The sequence below is a fragment of the Chelonia mydas genome, chromosome 1 (assembly GCF_015237465.2).
Source record: "Chelonia mydas isolate rCheMyd1 chromosome 1, rCheMyd1.pri.v2, whole genome shotgun sequence".
NCBI lineage: Eukaryota > Metazoa > Chordata > Testudines > Cheloniidae > Chelonia > Chelonia mydas.
The window spans coordinates 177775367-177796723 of NC_057849.1; the positions used below are offsets into that span (position 1 = coordinate 177775367).

The 21357-nt window shown below is 43.5% G+C and overlaps 1 protein-coding gene across 6 annotated transcripts in view; it reads right to left on the minus strand.

Moving 5' to 3' along the window:
* GBE1 (1,4-alpha-glucan branching enzyme 1) overlaps positions 1-21357 on the minus strand; it is a 272537-nt gene that overhangs the window by 200189 nt on the left and 50991 nt on the right. For all 6 annotated transcript variants that reach the window (XM_043538391.1, XM_043538390.1, XM_037906053.2 and 3 more), the window contains exon 2: positions 13314-13483. In XM_043538391.1, the coding sequence (XP_043394326.1) occupies positions 13314-13483 (170 nt within the window). The remainder of the gene's footprint in view (positions 1-13313; positions 13484-21357) is intronic.

The window sequence follows — 21357 nt, forward strand, 5'->3', positions numbered from 1 at the left end:
AAGGGTTTCTTCAGGCATGTTAGCAACAAGAAAAAAAAAGTCAAGGTAAGTGTGGGCCCCTTACTGAATGAGGGAGGCACCTAGTGACAGAGGATGTGGAAAAAGCTAATGTACTCAATGCTTTTTTTGCCTCTGTCTTCATGAACAAGGTCAGCTCCTAGACTGCTGCACTGGGCAGCGCAGCATGGGGAGGAGGTGACCAGCCCTCTGGGGAGAAAGAAGTGGTTCGGGACTATTTAGAAAAGCTGGAGGAGCACAAGTCCATGGGGCCGGATGTGCTGCATCCAAGAGTGCTAAAGTAGTTGGCAGTTGTGATTGCAGAGCCATTGGCCATTATCTTTGAAAACTCATGGCGATCGGGGGAAGTCCCGGACAACTGGAAAAAGGCTAATGTAGTGCCCATCTTTAAAAAAGGGAAGGAGGAGGATCCTGGGAACTACAGGCCAGTCAGCCTCACCTCAGTCCCTGGAAAAATCATGGAGCAGGTCCTCAAGGAATCAATTCTGAAGCACTTAGAGGAGAGGAAAGTGATCAGGAACAGTCAGCATGGATTCACCAAGGGCAAGTCATGCCAGACTAATCTAATTGCCTTCTATGATGAGATAACTGGTTCTGTGGATGAAGGGAAAGCAGTGGACGTGTTGTTCCTTGACTTTAGCAAAGCTTTTGACATAGTCCCCCACAGTATTCTTGCCAGCAAGTTATGGGCTGGATGAATGGACTATGAAGTGGATAGAAAGCTGGCTAGATTGTCGGGCTCAACGGGTAGTGATCAATGGCTCCATGTCTAGCTGGCAGCCGGTATCAAGTGGAGTGCCCCACGAGTCGGTCCTGGGGCTGGTTTTGTTCAATATCTTCATAAATGATCTGGAGGATGGCGTGGATTGCACCCTCAGCAAGTTTGCAGATGACACTAAACTGGGAGGAGAGGTAGATACGTTGGAGGGTAGGGATAGGATACAGAGGGACCTGGACAAATTAGAGGATTGGGCCATAAGAAATCTGATGAGGTTCAACAAGGACAAGTGCAGAGTCCTGCACTTAGGACGGAAGAATCCCATGCACCGCTACAGACCAGGGACCGAATGGCTCGGCAGCAGTTCGGCAGAAAAGGACCTAGGGGTTACAGTGGACGAGAAGCTGGATGTGAGTCAGCAGTGTGCCCTTGTTGCCAAGAAGGCCAATGGCATTTTGGGTTGTATATGTAGGAGCATTGCCAACAGATTGAGGGACGTGTTTGTTCCCCTCTATTCGACATTGGTTAGGCCTCATCTGGAGTACTGTGTCCAGTTTTGGGCCCCACACTACAAGAAGGATGTGGATAAATTGGAAAGATTCCAGCAGAGGGCAACAAAAATGATTAGGGGACTGGAACACATGACTTATGAGGAGAGGCTGAGGGAACTGGGATTGTTTAGTCTGCAGGAGAGAAGAATGAGGGGGGATTTGATAGCTGCTTTCAACTACCTGAAAGGGGGTTCCAAAGAGGATTGATCTAGACTGTTCTCAGTGGTAGCTGATGACAGAACAAGGAGTAATGGTCTCAAGTTGCAGCCAGGGAGGTTTAGGTTAGATATTAGGAGGGGGGTGAAACACTGGAATGCGTTACCTAGGGAGGTGGTGGAATCTCCTTCCTTAGATATTTTTAAGATCAGGCTTGACAAAACCCTGGCTGGGATGATTTAGTTGGGGATTGGTCCTGCTTTGAGCAGGGGGTTGGACTAGATGACCTCCTGAGGTCCCTTCCAACCCTGATATTCTAGGATTCTATGGGCAGTTGTATATAGTCACTAGTGTAGATGTATCCTCAGACTGTCAGGGTTCCTTCCCCACTCTGAACTCTGGGGTACAGATGTGGGGACCCGCATGAAAGACCCCTAAGCTTATTCTTACCAGATTGGGTTAAAACTTCCCCAAGGCACAGATTCCTTTCTTGCCTTGGGATCACTGCCACCACCAAGTGATTTAACAAACAAACGATCAGGGAAAGGACCACTTGGAATCCTATTCCCCCAAGCCTACACCCCCTTTCCTGGGGAAGGCTTGAGCATATATCCCCACCAATTAGTTACAAAGGAACTACAGAACCAAACCCCTGGGTCTTAGAAAAATGGAAAAAATCAGTCGGTCTTAAAAAGAAGGATTTGATTTAAAGAGAAAAAGGTAAAAGAATCACCTCTGTAAACTTCAGCTGGCAGTTAACCTTACAGAGTAGCAGAAAATTCAAAGAGCACAGAGGAACCCCCTATAGCCTTAGTTTCAAAGTTACAACAAAAACAGGGATAAACCTCCCTCCAGCAAAGGGAAAATTCACAAGTTGAGAAAACAAACTAATATGCTTTGCCTAGCTGTTACTTACAAGTTTGAAATATGAGAGACTTGTTTAGAAAGATCTGGAGAACATGGATTGATGCCCGGTCCCTCTCAGTCCCAAGAACCAATGACCACAGAAACAAAGAACCCAAAACAAAACCTCTGCCCCCCACCAGATTTGGAAGTATCTTTGGTCCCCATTGGTTCCTTTGGTCAGGTGCCAGCCAGGTTACTTGAGCTTCTTAACCCCTTACAGGCAAGGAGGAATTTAAGCTACCCCTATGATTATGACAGAGACGTTAATAAAACTCACCATTTTAAGAATTTAGATATACAACTCCTTAGCACCAATGATTTAAAAAAAAAAAAAAAAAAAAAAAAGGATTTAAGTTCAGTTATTTTAAATTTTTGCTGGCCCAAATGCCTCGGAAACAGTTTTGGTAGCTGGCATCAGCTATGTCTATCAGCAGATAAACCATATTTGTAATTTATCATTTGGTACTAGCATTATTCCAGCAAGAAGGAAGCTGACATATTTGATTGCCATGTTAAAATTTAAGTACTGTACTGCCCTATTTCATAGCCATCCATTCTGGTATACGTTTGAATGAAAGCTAGTTGTTCCCCTCTCTCCCCTCATCAGTTCGGTTATTCAGACCAAATGGGAGCATGACTGAATGTAGTGTTACTCTACTCTTCTGCTTTTCAACTTTACATGAAATACCTTTAAGCACTAGTCAGAAAAGGAGGTTACTTACTTGTAACAGGAGGTTCTTCGAGATACCTAGTCCCTATTTAGATTCCATGCGCCAGCATTAGAAGGTTTTCCTAGCAGTACCCATTGACCTGCACGCGCATTGTGTGTTCCCCCTGTATTTGCACCCAAGGTTATAATAAGCCGTGTGGGTCAATGCCGCTCCAGTATCCCTCTTACTGCTGATTAGTTTAGCCCACAGCAGAGAGGATGGAGAGCCAGTATTAGAATCCAAACAGGGAACACATCTTGAAGAAACTCCAGTTACAGGTAAGTAACCTCCTCCCCAAGTGATGGTTCCCATATAGATTCCAAATGTGAGTGAGTAGTGAGCAGTGATCAGCATGAAGATGGGTGCGAGGAAGTATACTCTGTAGTACGGCATGGCCTACAGCTGCAGCTGCAGCTGCGGTTGAGGCGATGGTGTGCAGGGACATGAACATGTGTACGGAGCGCCCCATTGCAGCACCACAGATGCCATGCCATGCGATGTCCAGGAAGCAGGCTGATGTGGCTGTGTGCCATGACTCCATCAAGTGGAGGTACGCTGGTGCATGTGTAACATTTGTGAATGCACCTGGAGACTCATCTGGAGTTTTGTTGTGAGGAGAGGGCTTGTCCCTTGCAGCGATCGGCAATGGCTAGAAAGAGTCTTGGTGATGCCCGAAAGGCATGGGTACGCTGGAGGTAAATGCCAGTGCATGGCTGACATCAAGGGAGTGTAGTGCTCTCTCCATGTGGGAGGCATGGAGTTTGGGATAGAAAACAAAGGTGGATGCACTTATTAAGGTGGAATTCGGACACTACCTTAGGTACGAATTTTGGGTGCAGCCACAAGGAAACCTTATCCTTGTGGAAGACCATGTAAGGGGAGTCTGCTGTCATGGCTGCCAGTTTGCTGACCCATCTAGCCCAGGTGATGGCCACTAAGAAGATCACTTTCATGGAGCTATAAGAGAGAAATTGCCAGGGGCTCAAAAGGGGGCTTTGTGAGAGAGGAGAAAAGGAGATTAAGGTCCCATCCAAGTGTGGCCTTGAGGACTGATGGGAAGATATTGAGTAGAACCTTTAGGAAACAGACAGTGGTAGGGTGTGTGAACACTGAGGCATCATCCATTGAGGGAGAAAGGCACTGAGCACTGCCAGGAGGACCCATATGGAGGTGAAGGTCAAGCCCGACATTTTGAATTCAAAAAGGTAGTTGAGGACAATAAGTATAGCTATCATCCCCAGCAGGTGATGTCGTCTGTGAGGCCATGAGGTAAATCACTTCCACTTCGCCTGGTAGCAAGCTCTGGCAGATGCCCTCGTTTGTCTAAGTATGTGTCTCACTGGGGCAGAGCATGCCTTGTCTATCCTCGAGCCCCATCCAAAAGCCAAGTTGTAAAGTGAAGTGAAGAGGTCCCGATCTTGCATGAGGAGATCCAGTCGTGTGCGAAGGCGGTGAAGTGTGAAAGCAGAGAGTCACAGGAGGTCCGTGAACCAATACTGATGGGGCCAGAACGGGGCCATGAGTATTACTGTAGCTCTGTCCCAGCGAATTTTGCATAGGACTTGCAGGAAAAGAGGACTGGGAAAGGTGTAGCGTAGGTCTCCAGTCTAGGGAAGAAGGACTTTGTCCCGTGAGTTCTCCCCTCTGGAGCAATAAATGGCCAGTTTGTGGTTCTTGTGGGTCATGAAGAGGTCCCAGGCATGGCATTGTGCAATTCCCACTCATGGTTCACATAGAGAGAGTCCTGCTGAATGCATCTGCCAGGGAGTTTTGGGTGCCCGGGAGGTACGTAGCCTGGAGTAGGACTTGATGTACCAGTTCCAAAGGTAGATGGACTCGGAAGAGAAGGAGAGAGACGTGGTGCTGCCGTCCTTATTGATGTAAACTACCGCTGCAACGTTGCTGGAAAGCAGTTGAATGCGACAGGACCAATGAGAGGGAGGAACGCCTGCCTCACAAAATGGACTACCTTCAACTCCACAACGTTGATATGCGTCCTGGCCTCTAATGTTGACCAGACGCCCTGGGCTGTGTGATGGTCTAAGCGGGCTCCCCAACCTGCAAGAGAGGCATCCGTGGTGATGGTGGATTGTGGGGTAGGAAATATAAAGGGAGTACCCGACCACAACCTTGGAAGGGTCGGTACACCATGTGAAGGAGGCCAGAACCTTTTAGGGAACAGGACTCTGCTGTCCAGTCTCCGTGTGGTCTTTAGATTGAAAGAAGTCACACCGGTAAGCAACACAGGTGGAGCTGAGCATACGGTGTCACTAAGGTGCAGGTTGCCATAGGTCCAAGGAGAAAGAGTGAGCAGCGGATGCTGGTACGGGGTTGCGGTGTAGGTCTGCAATTATGGAATTCAGTGTGGAGAAGCATTCCTTCAGGAGGAAGGCTCATAGAGTGATGGAGTCTAGCCATGCCCCAATAAAGTAAATTGTCTGGGTAGGTACAAGCACTGACTTCTCCTTGTTTATGTGGTAATCTGGCCCCAATTGTGGGTGAATAGGGCAAGACAGCCCCAAAGACAATATGGGGTGCAGTAGAGATCAGGAAAGGTTTGCTGTTCTTAACCTGTGCATCAAAACTGCTGTTTTGACTGCTGCTGGGAGAGGGTCAAGGAGGTGGTTGTGGTGGTGGCAGAGGTGGGGTAACGTGACCATTGCTATCGGTGTCATCTATGTGGAGACTCCTGCTGGAGTTGGTAGTATGCCGGGGAGAGGCCGTGGCCAAGAGACCTGAGAGTGGCTCGAGAGTATGAGAGAGTGGAAGGACTCGTCTGTTTTCTTGTTGAGCAGTGTGTGTGTGTGTGTGTGTGTGTGTGTGTGTGTGTGTGTGTGTGTGTGTGTGTGTGTGTGTGTGTGTGTGTGTGTGTGTGTGTGTGTGTCGGTCGAAGGGGAGGTCCTCAATAGTGGTTTGGACCTCGTTGGGGAAAGAGGACAACTGCAGCCAGGTGTCCCTGCGGAGCACAAACCCGACTGCCAGAGAACAAGAGGCAGCGTCAACAGCATCCACAGCAGCCTGGAAGCCCACCTTTGCCAGTCTCCCCTCATCCAGCAGCACTTGGAACTGCTGCTGTCTGTCTGGTGGCAGCTGGTCTTTGAACTCAAATAGTTCAGTGTAATTGTGAAAGTCATTTCACTAGCAGAGCTTAATAATTGGAGATATGAAATTGGAGCCCCACTGAGGAACAGAATTTCCTGCTGAGCAGGTCCACCTTCTTCACCGTCCTGTCTGGGACAGTGGATTTCTGTGCCTGCTGGCAGGCCTTCTCTGCCACTGTGCGGACCACCAGGGAGTTGGGAGGTAAGTGGGTAAACAAAGTCTGCTACTTTAGCAGGGACGAAGTACCTCCTCTCTGCCCTCTTGGGAGTGGGGCCCACACAAGACGGGAGTGTGTGAAGCTAAGAACAAGAAGAAACAGGGCTTCTGACTCCATCCATGAGGCGTAAGAGGAGTAGCATCAACCCCCACAGCCTATTATAGTCTCAGCTGCAAACATGAAGGGAAACACACGACACACGTGCAGTTCAACTGACACTGCTAGGAAAGCATTCTGGCTCCATTGCATGGCACGCATTGACACCCATGTTTGGAACCCATATAGGGGCCATCACTTGAAGAAAAGTATTTTCTAGATTCACACACACTGATTTTAAATATTTTTATCTGTTTATATCCATTTAGCATTGTAGAAGTATTCTCAGTTGGGCTCTACCCGAAGCCATAGAGTGGCAAGTGTGCTTGGGACACTTACTGCCATGAAAACTGAAAAACGTTATACAGGCAGGCAGTCCTCGGTCTTACGACACGATGCAATTGTAAGGAACAAATTGTAAGTCGGAACTCGGAACCACAATCTACTCCATTGCGGGACCAAGCGTCGTAAACTCGAAACCTATAGTCCTAAGTCGAATCAGGGTGTCAATGTAGAAATGTCATAAGTGCCATTCATCGTAACTCAAACGTCGTAAAGTCAAGGACTGCCTGTACACTGGTATAATGAGAAGATGTAAAGTGGTAAGCAAAACAACGCTAAATGGCAAAGAGTTACAGATGACAAAATTAGACAGTATGTAACAGTCACATATTTGAATGCTAAAACTTTGAATAAAGTACAGATTGAAAAAATGAATCCTTCGATTTTGTTTAAATGCAGGCTTGATAATAGCCACAAGCAATAAACAATTGTCTACACGCCACTATCCAAAACTAATCTAAGTACATTTTAGAGTTTACCACAATGTAAACTCATTTTTCTTTAGACAGAATCTCAATACTTCTGCTTGTTCCTAACGTAGTCCACAGGAATGAAGTTTTACAGGCTCCCTTTTTCCAACTTTCAATACTATTGTGATGAGGTTCAGATTTTGCAATCCAGTCTGAATTTGCCATTTTATGTAACACAGTGTATTTGTTTTTAAATCCAAAGAATGCCAACACTACCAGATTTCAAAACAGATTACAAAAATAACCAAGACAAAAAAAACTAAATAAGTTACAGATAAGTATACCAATTGAGTTACATACAATTCTAAGGGGAAAAGGCTTTTCCTATGTTTAGCAGAAGTGTTCATAATTTATATAATCTTGCTCTGTTGAACAATCAATCTGCACATTCAAATGACCATAATCAACATTAGATATTACTCCACCCAACTCTTTAAAAATAATTAAGCAGTTGCAACCTGCCATTTTCTACACCAGGAAAATGAGGTTCAACTACCATTCTAGTATGGCTAGAAAATTTTTCCCTTTGTTAGTTTATTGATGCTGACCCCGCACTCCACAAAAAGTAGTGCTATAAAAAATGAATTTCACACATTACCAAGAAATTCATCTGAAATGTAAAAGTGATCTGACTGCAGATCCAAATGAACCAAATGATAGTCCAGTTATTTCCTCACTCCTGAAGTGCATTACCAGTTATTTTGTAAAGGGATTTAACTATTAAAATCTTTAGACAGAATGCTCAGATGTAGTTTTGTAAGTTTGTTTATATTTTAAAACAATGATAAAATTCATTCTCTCTTAGCTAAGGCCTGAATTCACATTTCTTCTGCAACAGTCAATGATATCTGAAACATAACTTTGCTCTTTTAAATGATCCGTACATGCAGAAAAACATTTAATGGATTTTCAATATTAATGAGAGAGAGAGAGAGAGAGAGAGACTGACTGACTGACTGACTGTCTGTATCTAGGCAAACCAAAGTTTTGAAAGTAATAAAACTCCTTTGGCAAGCCCAATCAAATGGGCAAAAGTTCAAAGACCGAGATTTTATGGATGAAATCCTGGTCCAATTGAAGTCAATGTCAGAACTCCCATTGGCTTAATGGGGTAAAATCCAGGCCCCAATTAACTGGGGGAGAGGAGAAAATAGATTGGGATTGTGAAGGATCATGAGTAAACACAGACACACATGGCTGAAAAACAAGTTTGCTAAAGAAGCAAATTTGTTTAAAAACAGAAAGCCAAAAAAAAAAAAAAAAAAAAAGCCACACAACACCTTAGACTGGCCAAAGAGTAGCAGCGAGCTTTTAATCTTTCCCCTCTGTTCTGAATAAGTGTCTCCCCAGCTCAGATTATTAAAAAAAAAAAAAAAAAAGCCATGCTGTTCCCCTGTATAGCCCCAACTCCTTCCCTCTTCTCCACTCACTACCTCCAACACAAAATGACATGGCTAGTATCTTTAGGTATTGGTGTCTACATTTTACCAAATTCCTCTCTCAATTCCATCTTCGATCCCCTCTAAGCTGGCTTCTGGCCTCCCCACAGCATCAATGTTTCTCTTGTAGAGGGATAGCGACCTTTCACTGATCAAAATTCAGAGTGTATGTCATCCTCCTCCTTTGACCTCTTTAATATGTTTACCTCTTCCTTCCTAACAGCTAAGTCTCCCTTGGCTATTCCAAACATCATCTCCTCCGGCCATTCCTTCAGTGGTAGACCTTCCTCCTCCCCATTCCAAGTGGGACTTGCTCAGGGCTTTGTTCTTGACAACCTCTTCTTTTATATTCAACATATTCACATAAATACAGACCTGATGCTTGAAGCTATCAATCTCATCTCCTCTCAATTGTGACTAGCCTCCCAGCATCTATTAGATCTAAAATTTAACTTTGCCAAAAACAAAATCCTGTTTTCTCTCAACTACTTTTCACTAGAACTCCCTGACACACCCCTTTCCTCTGTAAATGTGGAATTAGCCATCCTCCCCCACCACACTCCACCTTTCAAACGGGAGATCTTAGACTCTTCCTGGTAGTTTTCTCCAAACATTCAGGTCATGTCTAAATCTGGCCACTTCCTCAACAACGTTCCTGTGTCTACAGCTAAAGCTCTAATCCAGGCCTGCACCATCTCCTTTCTGTTTCTCTAAGCTCTACATGATTCCTAATCCTATTCCAGTACAAAAAGGAGCTATTAAAATAATATTTCTTGACAGCTGATCCAACCTATCATCCTATCTTCGCATTGCTCCATTGGCTCCTCCTCCTCCATCACGTCAAGTCAAAGTTCCTTGTCCTTGCTTTCAAGGCTCTACATTACATTCCCTCCCATTCTTATCCTTCCATGTCTCATCAAGCCACTCTTTGCACTATCGCTTCCAGGTGGCAAGAAGTAACAAAATGGCATCACACCACCACCACATCTGGGAGCTAGTTTTTAGTAAAGCAGTTCTTTGTGTTGATTATTCTTTTTATATTTCCTCTACTATATCCATTTTGCCAAGCAATGTAAAGAAACATTTACAACTATTTCACTGCATCATTACATCTTATTCTGGGAAAGGATGGGGGCTATTCAAAGACAATACCACAAGGAGATGACCTTCATTATGGACAGCTGTTCTCATCTCAGTAGCTAATTAGATGTGTGTATGCAAAAATCTAGATTTCCAAGCACAAGGTAAAGTCTTCACACATTAAAAAAAGTCAGAGGTACTGAATTTTGTATTTTATTAGTGATTTGGCAATGTTGAAACACCTTCATCCCAAATAAAGAGATCTGTAGTTCATATTTAAATCAGATGGGAAGGTTTCATCCCATCACCACCTCCCTAAACAAACAGCCCACTGTTTACCACCTTCCAAATCCATTAGAGAAAAATCAAATCCAGAATAATTACACAGTGCAACAAATTGCAAGGATTCATTTCTGAATCCCCTACAGGGATTAGCCATTATGGTAAAAGCAAGAACTGTGTAAAAAACATATTTTAAGATTAGTTTCTGAAATATAATGGGTGTTAACAGCTTATTCTCTTCTTCCTTTCTATTAAAAGCTTCAGTTAACATTTTACCAATATCCTGGCAACTCACATCATGAAACATGTAAACTTAAGTTAGATTTTCATATCCTTTTCATTAGGGCTGTCAATTAATTGCAGGTAACTCATACAATTAACTCAAAAAACTTTAATAGTTTTAATTGCACTGTTAAAAAAATGCAATACAGATTCATAGATAATACGGTCAGAAGGGACCATTATGATCATCGAGTCTGACCTCCTGCACAACGCAGGCCACAGAATTTCACCCACCCACTCCTGCAAAAAACCTCTCACCTATGTCTGAGCTATTGAAGTCCTCAAATCGTGGTTTAAAGACTTCAAGGAGCAGACAATCCTCCAACAAGTGACCTGTGCCCCATGCTACAGAGGAAGGCAAAAAACCTCCAGGGCCCCTTCCAATCTGCCCTGGAGGAAAATTTCTTCCCGACCCCAAATATGGCGATCAGGGTGTCAAGCGACCAAAAAAATTAATCGCGATTAATCGCACGGTTAAATAAATGATATTCTATTATTGTGTAAATATTTTTGGATGTTTTCTACATTTTCAAATATATTGACTTCAATTACAACACAGAATACAAAGTGTACAGTGATCACCTTATATTTATTTTTGATTACAAGTATTTGCACTGTAAAAAAACCCACAGAAATAGTATTTTTCAATTCACCTAATACAAGTACTGTACTGTAATCTCTATCATTAAAGTTGAACTTAGAAATGTAGAATTATGTACAAAAACAATGAATTCAAAATTAAAACAATGTAAAATTTTAGAGCCTGCAAGTCCACTTAGTCCTACTTCTGGTTGAGCCAATCGCTCAAACACGTTTGTTTACATTTACGGGAGACACTACAGTCTGCTTTGTGTTTACAATGTCACCTGCAAGTGAGAACAGGCTTTCGCATGGCACTGTTGTAGTTGGAATCGCAAGATATTTATGTGCAAGATGCACTAAAGATTCATATGTGCCTTCATACTTCAACCACCATTCTAGGGGACATGCATCCATGCTGACGACGGGTTCTGCTCGATAAGATTCCAAAGCAGCGCGAACCGATACATGTTCATTTTCATTATCTGAGTCAAATGCCACCATTACAAGGTTGATTTTCTCCTTTTGGTGGTTCAGGTTCTGTAGTTTCCGCATTGGAGTGTTGCTCTTTTAAAATTTCTGAAAGCATGGTTTTACACCTTGTCCCTCTCAGATTTTGGAAGGCACTTCAGATTCTTAAACCTTGGGTCGAGTGTTGTAGCTATCTTTAAAAATCTCATATTGGTACCTTTTTGCTTTTTGTCAGCTCTGCAGTGAAAGCGTTCTTAAAATGAACAACATGTGCTGGGGGCATCACTCGAGACTACTATAACATGAAATATATAGCAGAATGTGGGTAAAACAGAGCAGGGGACAAATATTTGCACTGTAAAAATGATAAAAGAAATAGTATTTTTCAATTCAGCTAATACAAGTACTGTAATGCAATCTCTTTATTGTGAAAGTGCAACTTACAAATGTAGATTTTTTTTGTCAAATAACTGCACTCAAAAACAAACCAACGTAAAACTTTAGAGCCTACAAGTCCAATCAATCCTGCTTCTTGTTCACCCAACCACTAAGACAAACAAGTTTGTTTACATTTATGGGAGAATGCTCTCTGCTTCTTATTTACAATGCCACCTGAAAGTGAGAACAGGGTGTTCATATGGCACTTTTGTAGCCAACATTGCAAGGTATTATGTGTCAGGTAAGCTAAACATTCATATGCCCCTTCATGCTTCAGCCACCATTCCAGAGGAGATGTTTCCATGCTGACAGTGCTCGTTAAAAAAAAATCATGTGTTAATTAAATTTATGACAACTTCTTGGGGGGAGATTTGTATATCTCCTGCTCTGTTTCACCTCTATTCTACCATATATTTTGTGTTACGGCAGTCTCGAATGACAACCCAGCACATGTTGTTGAATTTAAGAACACTTTCACTGCAGATCTGACAAAACGTAAAAAGGTACCAATTTGAGATTTCTAAAAATAGCTACAGCACTAGACCCAAAATTTAAGAATCTGAAGTGCCTTCTAAAATCTGAGAGGTACAACTGTTGATGATGCTTTCAGAAGTCTTAAGAGCAACACTCTGATGTGGAAACTAAAGAACCTGAACCACCAAAAAAGAAAATCAACTTTTTAGTGGTGGCTTCTGACTCGGATGATGAAAATGAACAGGCATCAGTCTGCACTGTTTTAGATCATTACTGAGCAGAACCAGTCATCAGCATGGACATATTTCCTCTAAAATGGTGGGTGAAGCATGAAGGGACAGATGAATCTTTAACACATCTGGCACAAATATCTTGCGATGTCGGCTACAAAGTGCCATGGGAACGCCTGTTCTCACTTTCAGGTGACATTGTAAACACAAAGCAGGCTGTACTGTCTCCCGTAAATGTAAACAAACTTGTTTGTCTGAGCGATTGGCTGAACAACAAATAGGACTGAGTGGACTTCTAGGCTCTGACGTTTCACAGTTTTATTTTCAAGTACATTTTTTGGTACATAATGCTATATTTATAAGTTGCACTTTCATGATAAAGAGATTGCACTACAATACTTGTATCAGCTGAATTGAAAAATACTATTTCCTTTGTTTCTTTTTTAGTGCAAATATTTGTAATAAAAAATATAAAGTGAGCACTGTACAATTTGTATTTTGTGTTGTAACTGAAATCAATATATTTGAAATGTCCAAAAATATTTAAATAAATGATATTTTGTTATTGTTTAAAGGCGCTATTAATTGCATAATTAATTGCGATTATTTTTTTCAACTATTTGACAGCCCTACTTTTCAAAAAAAAAAAAAAAAAAAAAAAAAAAAAGCAGACTCCATAATCTATATCATGGCAATAGAGCTGGCATTATGAGTGAGAATACCAAAATGGAAAATTCTTTCAAAATACTTACTGAAGTCGCCAGTAAGAAACACTCCTTCTGCCCCTGGAGCCCACTCTTTGCAATATAGTCCGCCATCCACAAGTTGATTGACTCCAAAGGTTTTGTAACTTTTTGAAAATTTATCAAGGCCGCCTTCATTTTCTTCAATGTTCCTCAATCGGTCATGAAACAGGGTATACCTTTCAAACAACAACATTAAATACATTTTAGAAAATTTAGTGAACATGTTACTTATAGTAGGTACTCATAACTACACATGACAAGTACTTATTTTAATGCATACACACGTGTATTTTCGATTAGGCAGAGTATAGTGGCATTTCCTCAGACTATGGTATTACCCCCCACTCCCCCAAACAAAGCAGATATTTACTTCATGCACTTGAACTTATCTTACCAATATTCTGATACAGCACAAGGTTTACAGTACAAAAACGTCACCCTCGCTTCCCCCTACAGTAGGGGTAGTCAATAGGTGGACCGTGGTCCAAATCCAGACCACCAGATGCTTTTGAATGGACCCAAATTTTTATTTTTTTATTTTTTTTTTATTATTATTTTCTCTGGGGTCTGGACCTTGACTATACCTTGACCAAAAAATTTGGACCTTGACAGAAAATAATTGACTACCTCTGGCCCACAGTTTCTTCACTTTACAGGAACAGCCTGTGGTTTAAGCCTACACACTGAAACTAGTGATTGACAGTCCAGAAGCCATAAGGTTATTAAACAATAAAAGGAGAACTTCACTCACACTAAGCAGCCTAGCAATTTTCCTCATGTGGCCTATAACCAATAATAGGATATAGGAAGATATCCTATAGGTTTGAAAATTTCTACTGCAAGCACTATAAATACAATAGGATCTTAATTAAGCTTAGCATCCCACAGGTCATGGCCAGCGGCAGTGCAAGATATAGGCAAGAGCCTTTTAATACCAGAAATATTTGAGAGCTACTGGACAAAGCAATAGTATTAGGTGGTTGCAAGTTATGTGAACTTTGTTCAATTCCTCCAATTACTCCCACTGAAGACTAGTAATGCCAGAATACCATCAACGTCCAAGCCTTGAAGTGATCATTTTGATGTTGATGGCAGATTCTGCCACCCTTACCCTGAGCAGTCTCACAGTTTTCAGGACTTAAGAGGTCAAGCGTGAATAAGAGCAACAGAATCAGGCTCTTAAAACTTGAAATAGTTCTCACACGGATTGCAACCACTTAGCCTTCCCCCACACACTCTAGTATTCAGATGGATGGTAGTTTGCTAACAAGTCCAAAAACAGTCAGGCAACCCTATTGTATGTTGAAGCTTACATCCAACCACAAAATTGTCTACTCATCTGCCAAATTCCAATTTATTGTGTTATCTACAAAACTAAAACGCCAGAAATATGCTGTCTCCAAAATTTACTTATGCCAGTACACTTAAAGCTACACCCCATCCCCCTTACCCCCCTCCCCCCAAAATAATGTTAAGGTACTATTTTTTTTCTTTGACAGCAAGGAAAAAAGAGAATGGCAGCATGGTATAATGCTGAGTTTTATTAAAGATATCCACTTTGAGAGACAGTCATTCAAAAGGGACCATCAGTCATAGTGACAACTAAGATATTACACCTTGAAGAAATGTCAACATCTGGACACCATTCTGAGATTAATTTAAAGTTCTGGTTCAGAATTGGTCTCTTCAGTGGCAGAGAATTTGTGATAGAAAGGTTCAAGATGTCCCATTTGTTGGTTATTTCAATTGAAACAGGCTTATGTTTACAGAGTTTTATTATTTTCTTAAGATTAATCTACCCAACAGCTTTTATTATGAAGACAGGTATTCACCGTGAAATCACTGTGTGACTCAAAAGAGGGAAGCCCCAGGATATACTAAACAATATACTCATACCTCCCTAATGCCCATCCCCTAGTATCACTTCTGTAAATTTGCTCATGGGTGTCATGCCTCAAAACTGGGTCATGTTTCCTGCACCGTCTAAGATCAATTTCATTTATAGTGCTATAGACAGCACAATGTGTCTTACAGGCCTCTGAATATAAAGTTGTCATTTTCAAGAAAAAATGTACACCAGTTGATTTTAAAACTTTTTTTACAATTTTATTTGCATGCATTACATATGTCAAAACACAAGTGTAGAAAAGACTTATAAAAAAAAAAAGTTAAGAGAAAGGTTAAACACACCAGTAAAGAGCAACTCACTGAAACCTGACTCAGAAGTTCAACATCTGACATTTGGCAAGATTATTCCATTATCTATGGTATCTCGTTGCAAGTAGAAGGAGCATTCCATTGGTTATAGATATTATATACTGCATATATACATTTTTAGTTTGCTATACAACAGCATACTGAATGTGCCACACTGCAATCTTAAGGCACACAGAAACCACCCAAAAAGAGCTGTATTCAACATTTATTGTTTTTAAAAAGTTATACTGCAGTAGCACCCAGAGGTCCTGGGATCCACTAGAAGGCATATGAACTGAATGAGGCAATCCCCTGCCTCGAGGAGGCCCTAATGAGGTCAGTTGGAGTTTTATCATTGACTTTAAATAGAGCCAGGATTTCATTTCAAGAGTATATTTTTTTTAATATTATATATATATACACACACACACACCCCAGAAAAAAGCGTTACCTACCTTTCATAACTGTTGATCTTCGAGATGTGTTGCTTATGCCCATTCCATGGTAGGTGAGCACCCGCGTGCACGGTGGGAGATTTTTGCCTTAGCAGTACCTATAGGGACAGCTGTGGGGCCCTCTGGAGTGCCACACTTGTGCGGCATCACCACCCTCTCTGCTCCTTCTTGCCAACTCCGACAGAGGGGCAGAGGGTGGGTAATGGAATGGACAGGGGCAAAACATCTCGAAGAACAGTTATGAAAGGTAGGTAACCCTTTTTTCTTCAAGTGCTTGCTCATGTCGATTCCATTTTAGGCAACTCACAAGCAGAATCAATGGAGGTGGGCTCGCAGTTCACAGTCTCGCAGCTTGCAGCACTGCTCTGCCAAACCCAGCATTGTCTCGAGCCTGCTGGGCCAGCGCATAGTGCTACGCATACATGTGGACGGATGACCACGTCACAGCCCGACAGATATCTCTGATTGGCACCTGTGCCAGGAAGGCAGCTGACGACGTCTGTGCCCTAATTGATTGACCTGTCACGATCACTGGCAGATGCATCCTTGCCAGCTCATAGCAGTAGCAGATACAGGCCGTGATCCAAGACGAGATTCTCTGGGTTGACACTTGGCACCCTTTCATCCTGTCAGCTACGGCAACGAACAACTGTGTTGACTTAGAGAATGGCTTCGTTCTATCAATGTAGAAGGCCAGCGCGCATCTGACGTTCAAGTTATGCAAACCTCATCCATTACATGAGGCTTTGGACAAAGAACTGGTAAGTAAACGTCTTGACCCGTGTGTAACTGGGAGATGACCTTGGGCAGAAAGGCTGGGTGCGGACACAGCTGGACCTTGTCCTTGTAGAAGACTGTCTAGGGCGACTCTGGCATGAGCACCCTAATCTCAGACACCCTACGGGCTGAAGTTATAGTGACCAAGAAAGACCTTCCAGGAGAGAAGCAGGAGGGAGCAGGAAGGCAAAGGTTCAGAGGGGCCGGGGGGGGGGGGGGGGGGGGGGAAATGAGCCTGGGCAGCACAAGATTCAGGTCCCAAGTGGGGTGTGGGGGGGAAAACTGGGTCTCAGACATGAAGGTAAAGGCACTCCAAACCCTTCAGGAAATGCCCCATCATGGTCTCAAAGCAGAGGATGGAACATCGAAACAGCCTCCGGGTCTACCTTGATTGAAGATAGCGACAGACCCTGGTGCTCAAGATGCAGTAAATAGTCCAGGATGTCCTGCAGCGGGGCCTCATCCGTGTGAATGTGTTGGTCCATGGCCCAACACATTAACAGCTTCCACTTTGCCACATATGCAGCCCTGGTGGACAATTTTCTGCTGCTCAGCAAAACCTGCTTGACATCAGTCGAACAGCCCCGTTCTTCCACACTGAGCCACGCAGCAGACAAGCTGTCAAGTGCAGCAACTTCAAGTTTGGGGGCAGCAGGTTGCCATGGTTCTCGGACAGCAAATCTGGACTATGAGGTAGCTGCAGCAGGGTGGTTGATAAGAGACTCAGCAGCATGCCGAACCAGTGGTGATGAGGCTATGCCAGGGCTATGAGGATGACCATTGCTTTGTCTTGCTTTATCTTGAGCAGGACTCCGGATTAACAGCACTGGCAGGAAGGCATACATCAGCGCTGCCGAGCACAGAATGAGGAAGGTGTCCAAAAAGGGGCTCTTATCCCTGCCTGCAGAGAACAGAACACATGGCACTTCCTGTTCTGTCTGGACATGAACAGGTCCACTTGGGGAGACTCCCACCTGTGAAAGATTAGGGTGATCACCTCCAGATGGAGCGACAACTCATCGCGAGATGAGAAGGTACTGCTCAGGTGATCTGCCATGACATTCTTGGCTCCAGGCAGCTGGGCAGCTACCAGATGAATGGCGGGTCTCACACAAGTCCCAGAGGCTGAGCACTTCCCAACAAAGGGCCAAGGACCTGGCTCTGCCCTGCCTGTTGATGTAGTACATCGCAGCTGTATTGTTTGTCAGGACAAGCATCACCCTGCCCTTCAGGTGGGGCAAGAACACCTAGCAGACCAGGCAAACCGCTCTGAGCTCCCTGACATTGATACGAAGGGCCAGATCGCTGTGTAGCCAGTGGCCCTGGGTGCTAAGTTCACAAAGATTAGCTCTCCAGCTCAAGTTCAACGCACCCGAAACCAGGGTAAGTGATGGATACGGGGTCACAAAGGGACCCCCTTGTAGCACGGACTCTGGATCCAGCCACCAGTCCAAGGACGATAGGATGTGGCTTGGCACCATGACCACCCTGTCCAGGGCATGCCTGCTGGGGATAGGATATAGACTGTGCCCAGCCATACCTGAAAAGGTTGTAGATGAAGAGGGGCATGGCTGACCACATATGTGCATGCGGCCATGTGGTCCATCAGTTGCAGTCATATGTGGGCTGTGGTAAGAGAATGGCTCTTCATGTGGGAAAGGAAGTCAGACATGGCCTGGAAGCATGCTTCTGGAAGGAAGGCCCTGGCTCACGTGGAATTGAGAACTGCTCCGATAAATTCTGTGTGTTCAACTGGCGCTAACATGGACTTTACTGTGTTTCTCAACAGGCCCAGATTGTTGGAGATTGATCACACCAGGTCAATGCTCTGTTGGACCTGCTCTGGAGAACTACCCTCGACGAGCCAGTTGTCAAGATATGGGAAGAAGATCTAGACCCCCATATATCTCAGGTAAGTCGCTACCGGCACCATGCATTTAGTGAACCATGCATTTAGTGCCAAGCCTGCCCATTAGTTCAAGGTGTGGAGAATTTAATGTGGGAACTGGAAATGGCATCCAAACTAGTCTCAAATTAGATGGGAGCAATTTTTAATTCCCACTGAGCTGGCCTGTACTCAAAATATACTCATTCCTGTTTCAAAGATTGTGTAGCTCATTAGCAGTGCCTTGACACACTGTTATCCCAGTGAGATTGAGGCTTGCTTTGTCAAGGTCTGTTTTTTGCATTTCAAACACAAAAGATCCATTCTCTTCACACTCTAGTAAGACCTCTCTTGCTGTGACTGTCTGTACGCCTATGTTCACCCCTTTTACATTACCATGCCACGTTCTATAAAAAGCATACTGTGTAGGTATCATTTGAAAACTCATGATTTGTTCATCATTATTGTCCTAATAAAATGAGACAATACTGTATGAAAAAATATCAGATTCCACTGTACATTACCAAGGCATGTTCCACCATGTTCTGGAGGGCAGTCACCAACAAGTTCCCCAGAGACAAAAGGCTAGCCAATGCCTCAGCCAGGTGTCTAGGGGATCAAAGGGACCATCATCTGATTAAATGGCCACTCTTACATGGAGGGGCGAGGGTGGTGCAAATCTATATTTTGACAAAGAAGCATGTCCTCTGGCCACACAGACTGTCTCCTGAACATCAGCTGGAAAGGATTCTTGTGCAAGACAAAGGAATATAAGAGGAGAGGACAGACTCCCCAAATCATATCTCCCTTGCTCTCTACCCATGGCATCATCAACAGCAGAGGAACAAAAAGCAGCACTGGACTGGGGGGAGATCCTGACTGAAAGAGTTCCTACAGTTTTACTGGTTGAACCATGTGGGGAGAGAGACCTTTGCTTTGTATTTGCTTAGCTTGTTAAGTTAGTTGTTAGTCACATTTTACCTTTTATTTCCTTGTAACCAATTCTGACTTGTATGCCTCATTACTGGTCACTTTAAAAATCTCCCTTTCCATAGTTAACACATTTGTTTTGTTGTTTTAGCTAAATCAGTGTGTTTGGATTGAAATGTTTGGGAAACTCTATTTGGGATAACTGGATTTGTACATATTTTCTGCTAATAAATGACAGACTTTGCATGAGCCTGTATCATCCAGGATAGTGCAGACCAGTACAAGATGCACATTTTTGTTGGCAAGTCCGGGACTTAGTTTGCTGGTGTTGCTCTGTTATGTAATTCATGAGTGTCTGTACTCATACAGGGTAGCTGGGAGTGATTTACATGCTGGAGGCTGTGTGCGATCAGGCCAGGAGTGGTCACTCTCACAGCCAAGCAGGGTAAAAGGCAGCCCAGATTGGAGCATTGAGGGGACACAGCTATCTGTCAGTCCAAATTGTACCCTGGGTAATGTCACAAATGCTCACTAGCAAGACCTCTCAGCTTTCCCTTTTCAAATAAATTCAATAGTAACCCTCAAACACACCCCATTAAGCAAAATCCAAAATAAACACAGTGTTAGCACAGCATCCAAATTCACTTCTAAAAATGTTTTGCAATATAAAATAATTCTAACAATTAAGTTATTCCAGAACTCTCACTCCAACATATTATCCCTCCATCCCCATCCCATCATGGTGTTTTAGCAGGATTTGAACTCAACCTTCAGCTCCCCAGCACAGACTTCTTCCACTTCACCAATAGCAGTAGCAGGTTGAACGGGAAAGGTAGTCTGCCTGCCTCTGATGATCAGGACAGAGAGAGAGACACCGCACTTGACTGAGGTAGATAACCATTTGTTACTTAAGGTGTCAGCTACAAGGACTCCTGGTTTCTGTTCCTGGCTCTACTGGCTACAGACAGCCTAGACAAACATAACAATCTCCTTGCTCGAATTATACACAGGAACTGAATCCAGGACCTCTAGATCCAAAAGCATTAGCCTCTATCACTTGAGCTAAAGGATCTCGTCCATGGAGGTACTAGCAGATTCATAAGCTTCTATCTCACTGACCAAGTCACTAGAGAGGGACAAAGAGAATGCTGTTAGTGTTACAGAAGCACATGGATTTAGATCATTTCCAAAAGCCAGCACAGCATGGCAGAGTGGGAGAGACATAAGAAGATAAGAAAGGCCATCCTGTATCAAACCAAAGGTGCATCTAGCCCCGTATCCTGTCTTCGGACAGTGGCCAATGTAACCTGCTCCAGAGGGAACGAACAGAACAGCTACTCATCAAGTGATCCATCCTGTCACCCATTCCCAGCTTCTGGCATCCCATCTCTGCTTGCAGTGACCAACCTTCCGGTTATCATCTTCAAAATGAGTTAAAAGTAATTGCCTGCCTCTAAGAGAGGGGTATATGCCTGGTTAATAAGGGCCGTGAAGTGCACGGAAATACTGAAAGCAGTCAGCAGAAGATCTGGGATTAGAACCCACAGACCTTTTGGCTTGTAGCTCACAGTGTCTGTTTGAGAAAGGGTCACTCATGCTTTCATGTTACCAGTTGTGCAAGAAAGTGAGAAATGCATGAGATGTGCAAGACTTCTCAGGTCTGTTCCTGCTCCCGCTGCAATCCCTACTATATGAGGTCAAAACCGGATTGATTTTGAAAGGAAAAAAAAAATAGATACGATGCCTATGTTGGAGCATGGCAAAAAGGCAGGATGAAGGTGTACCCATTCACCAGTTCATTGCAAGG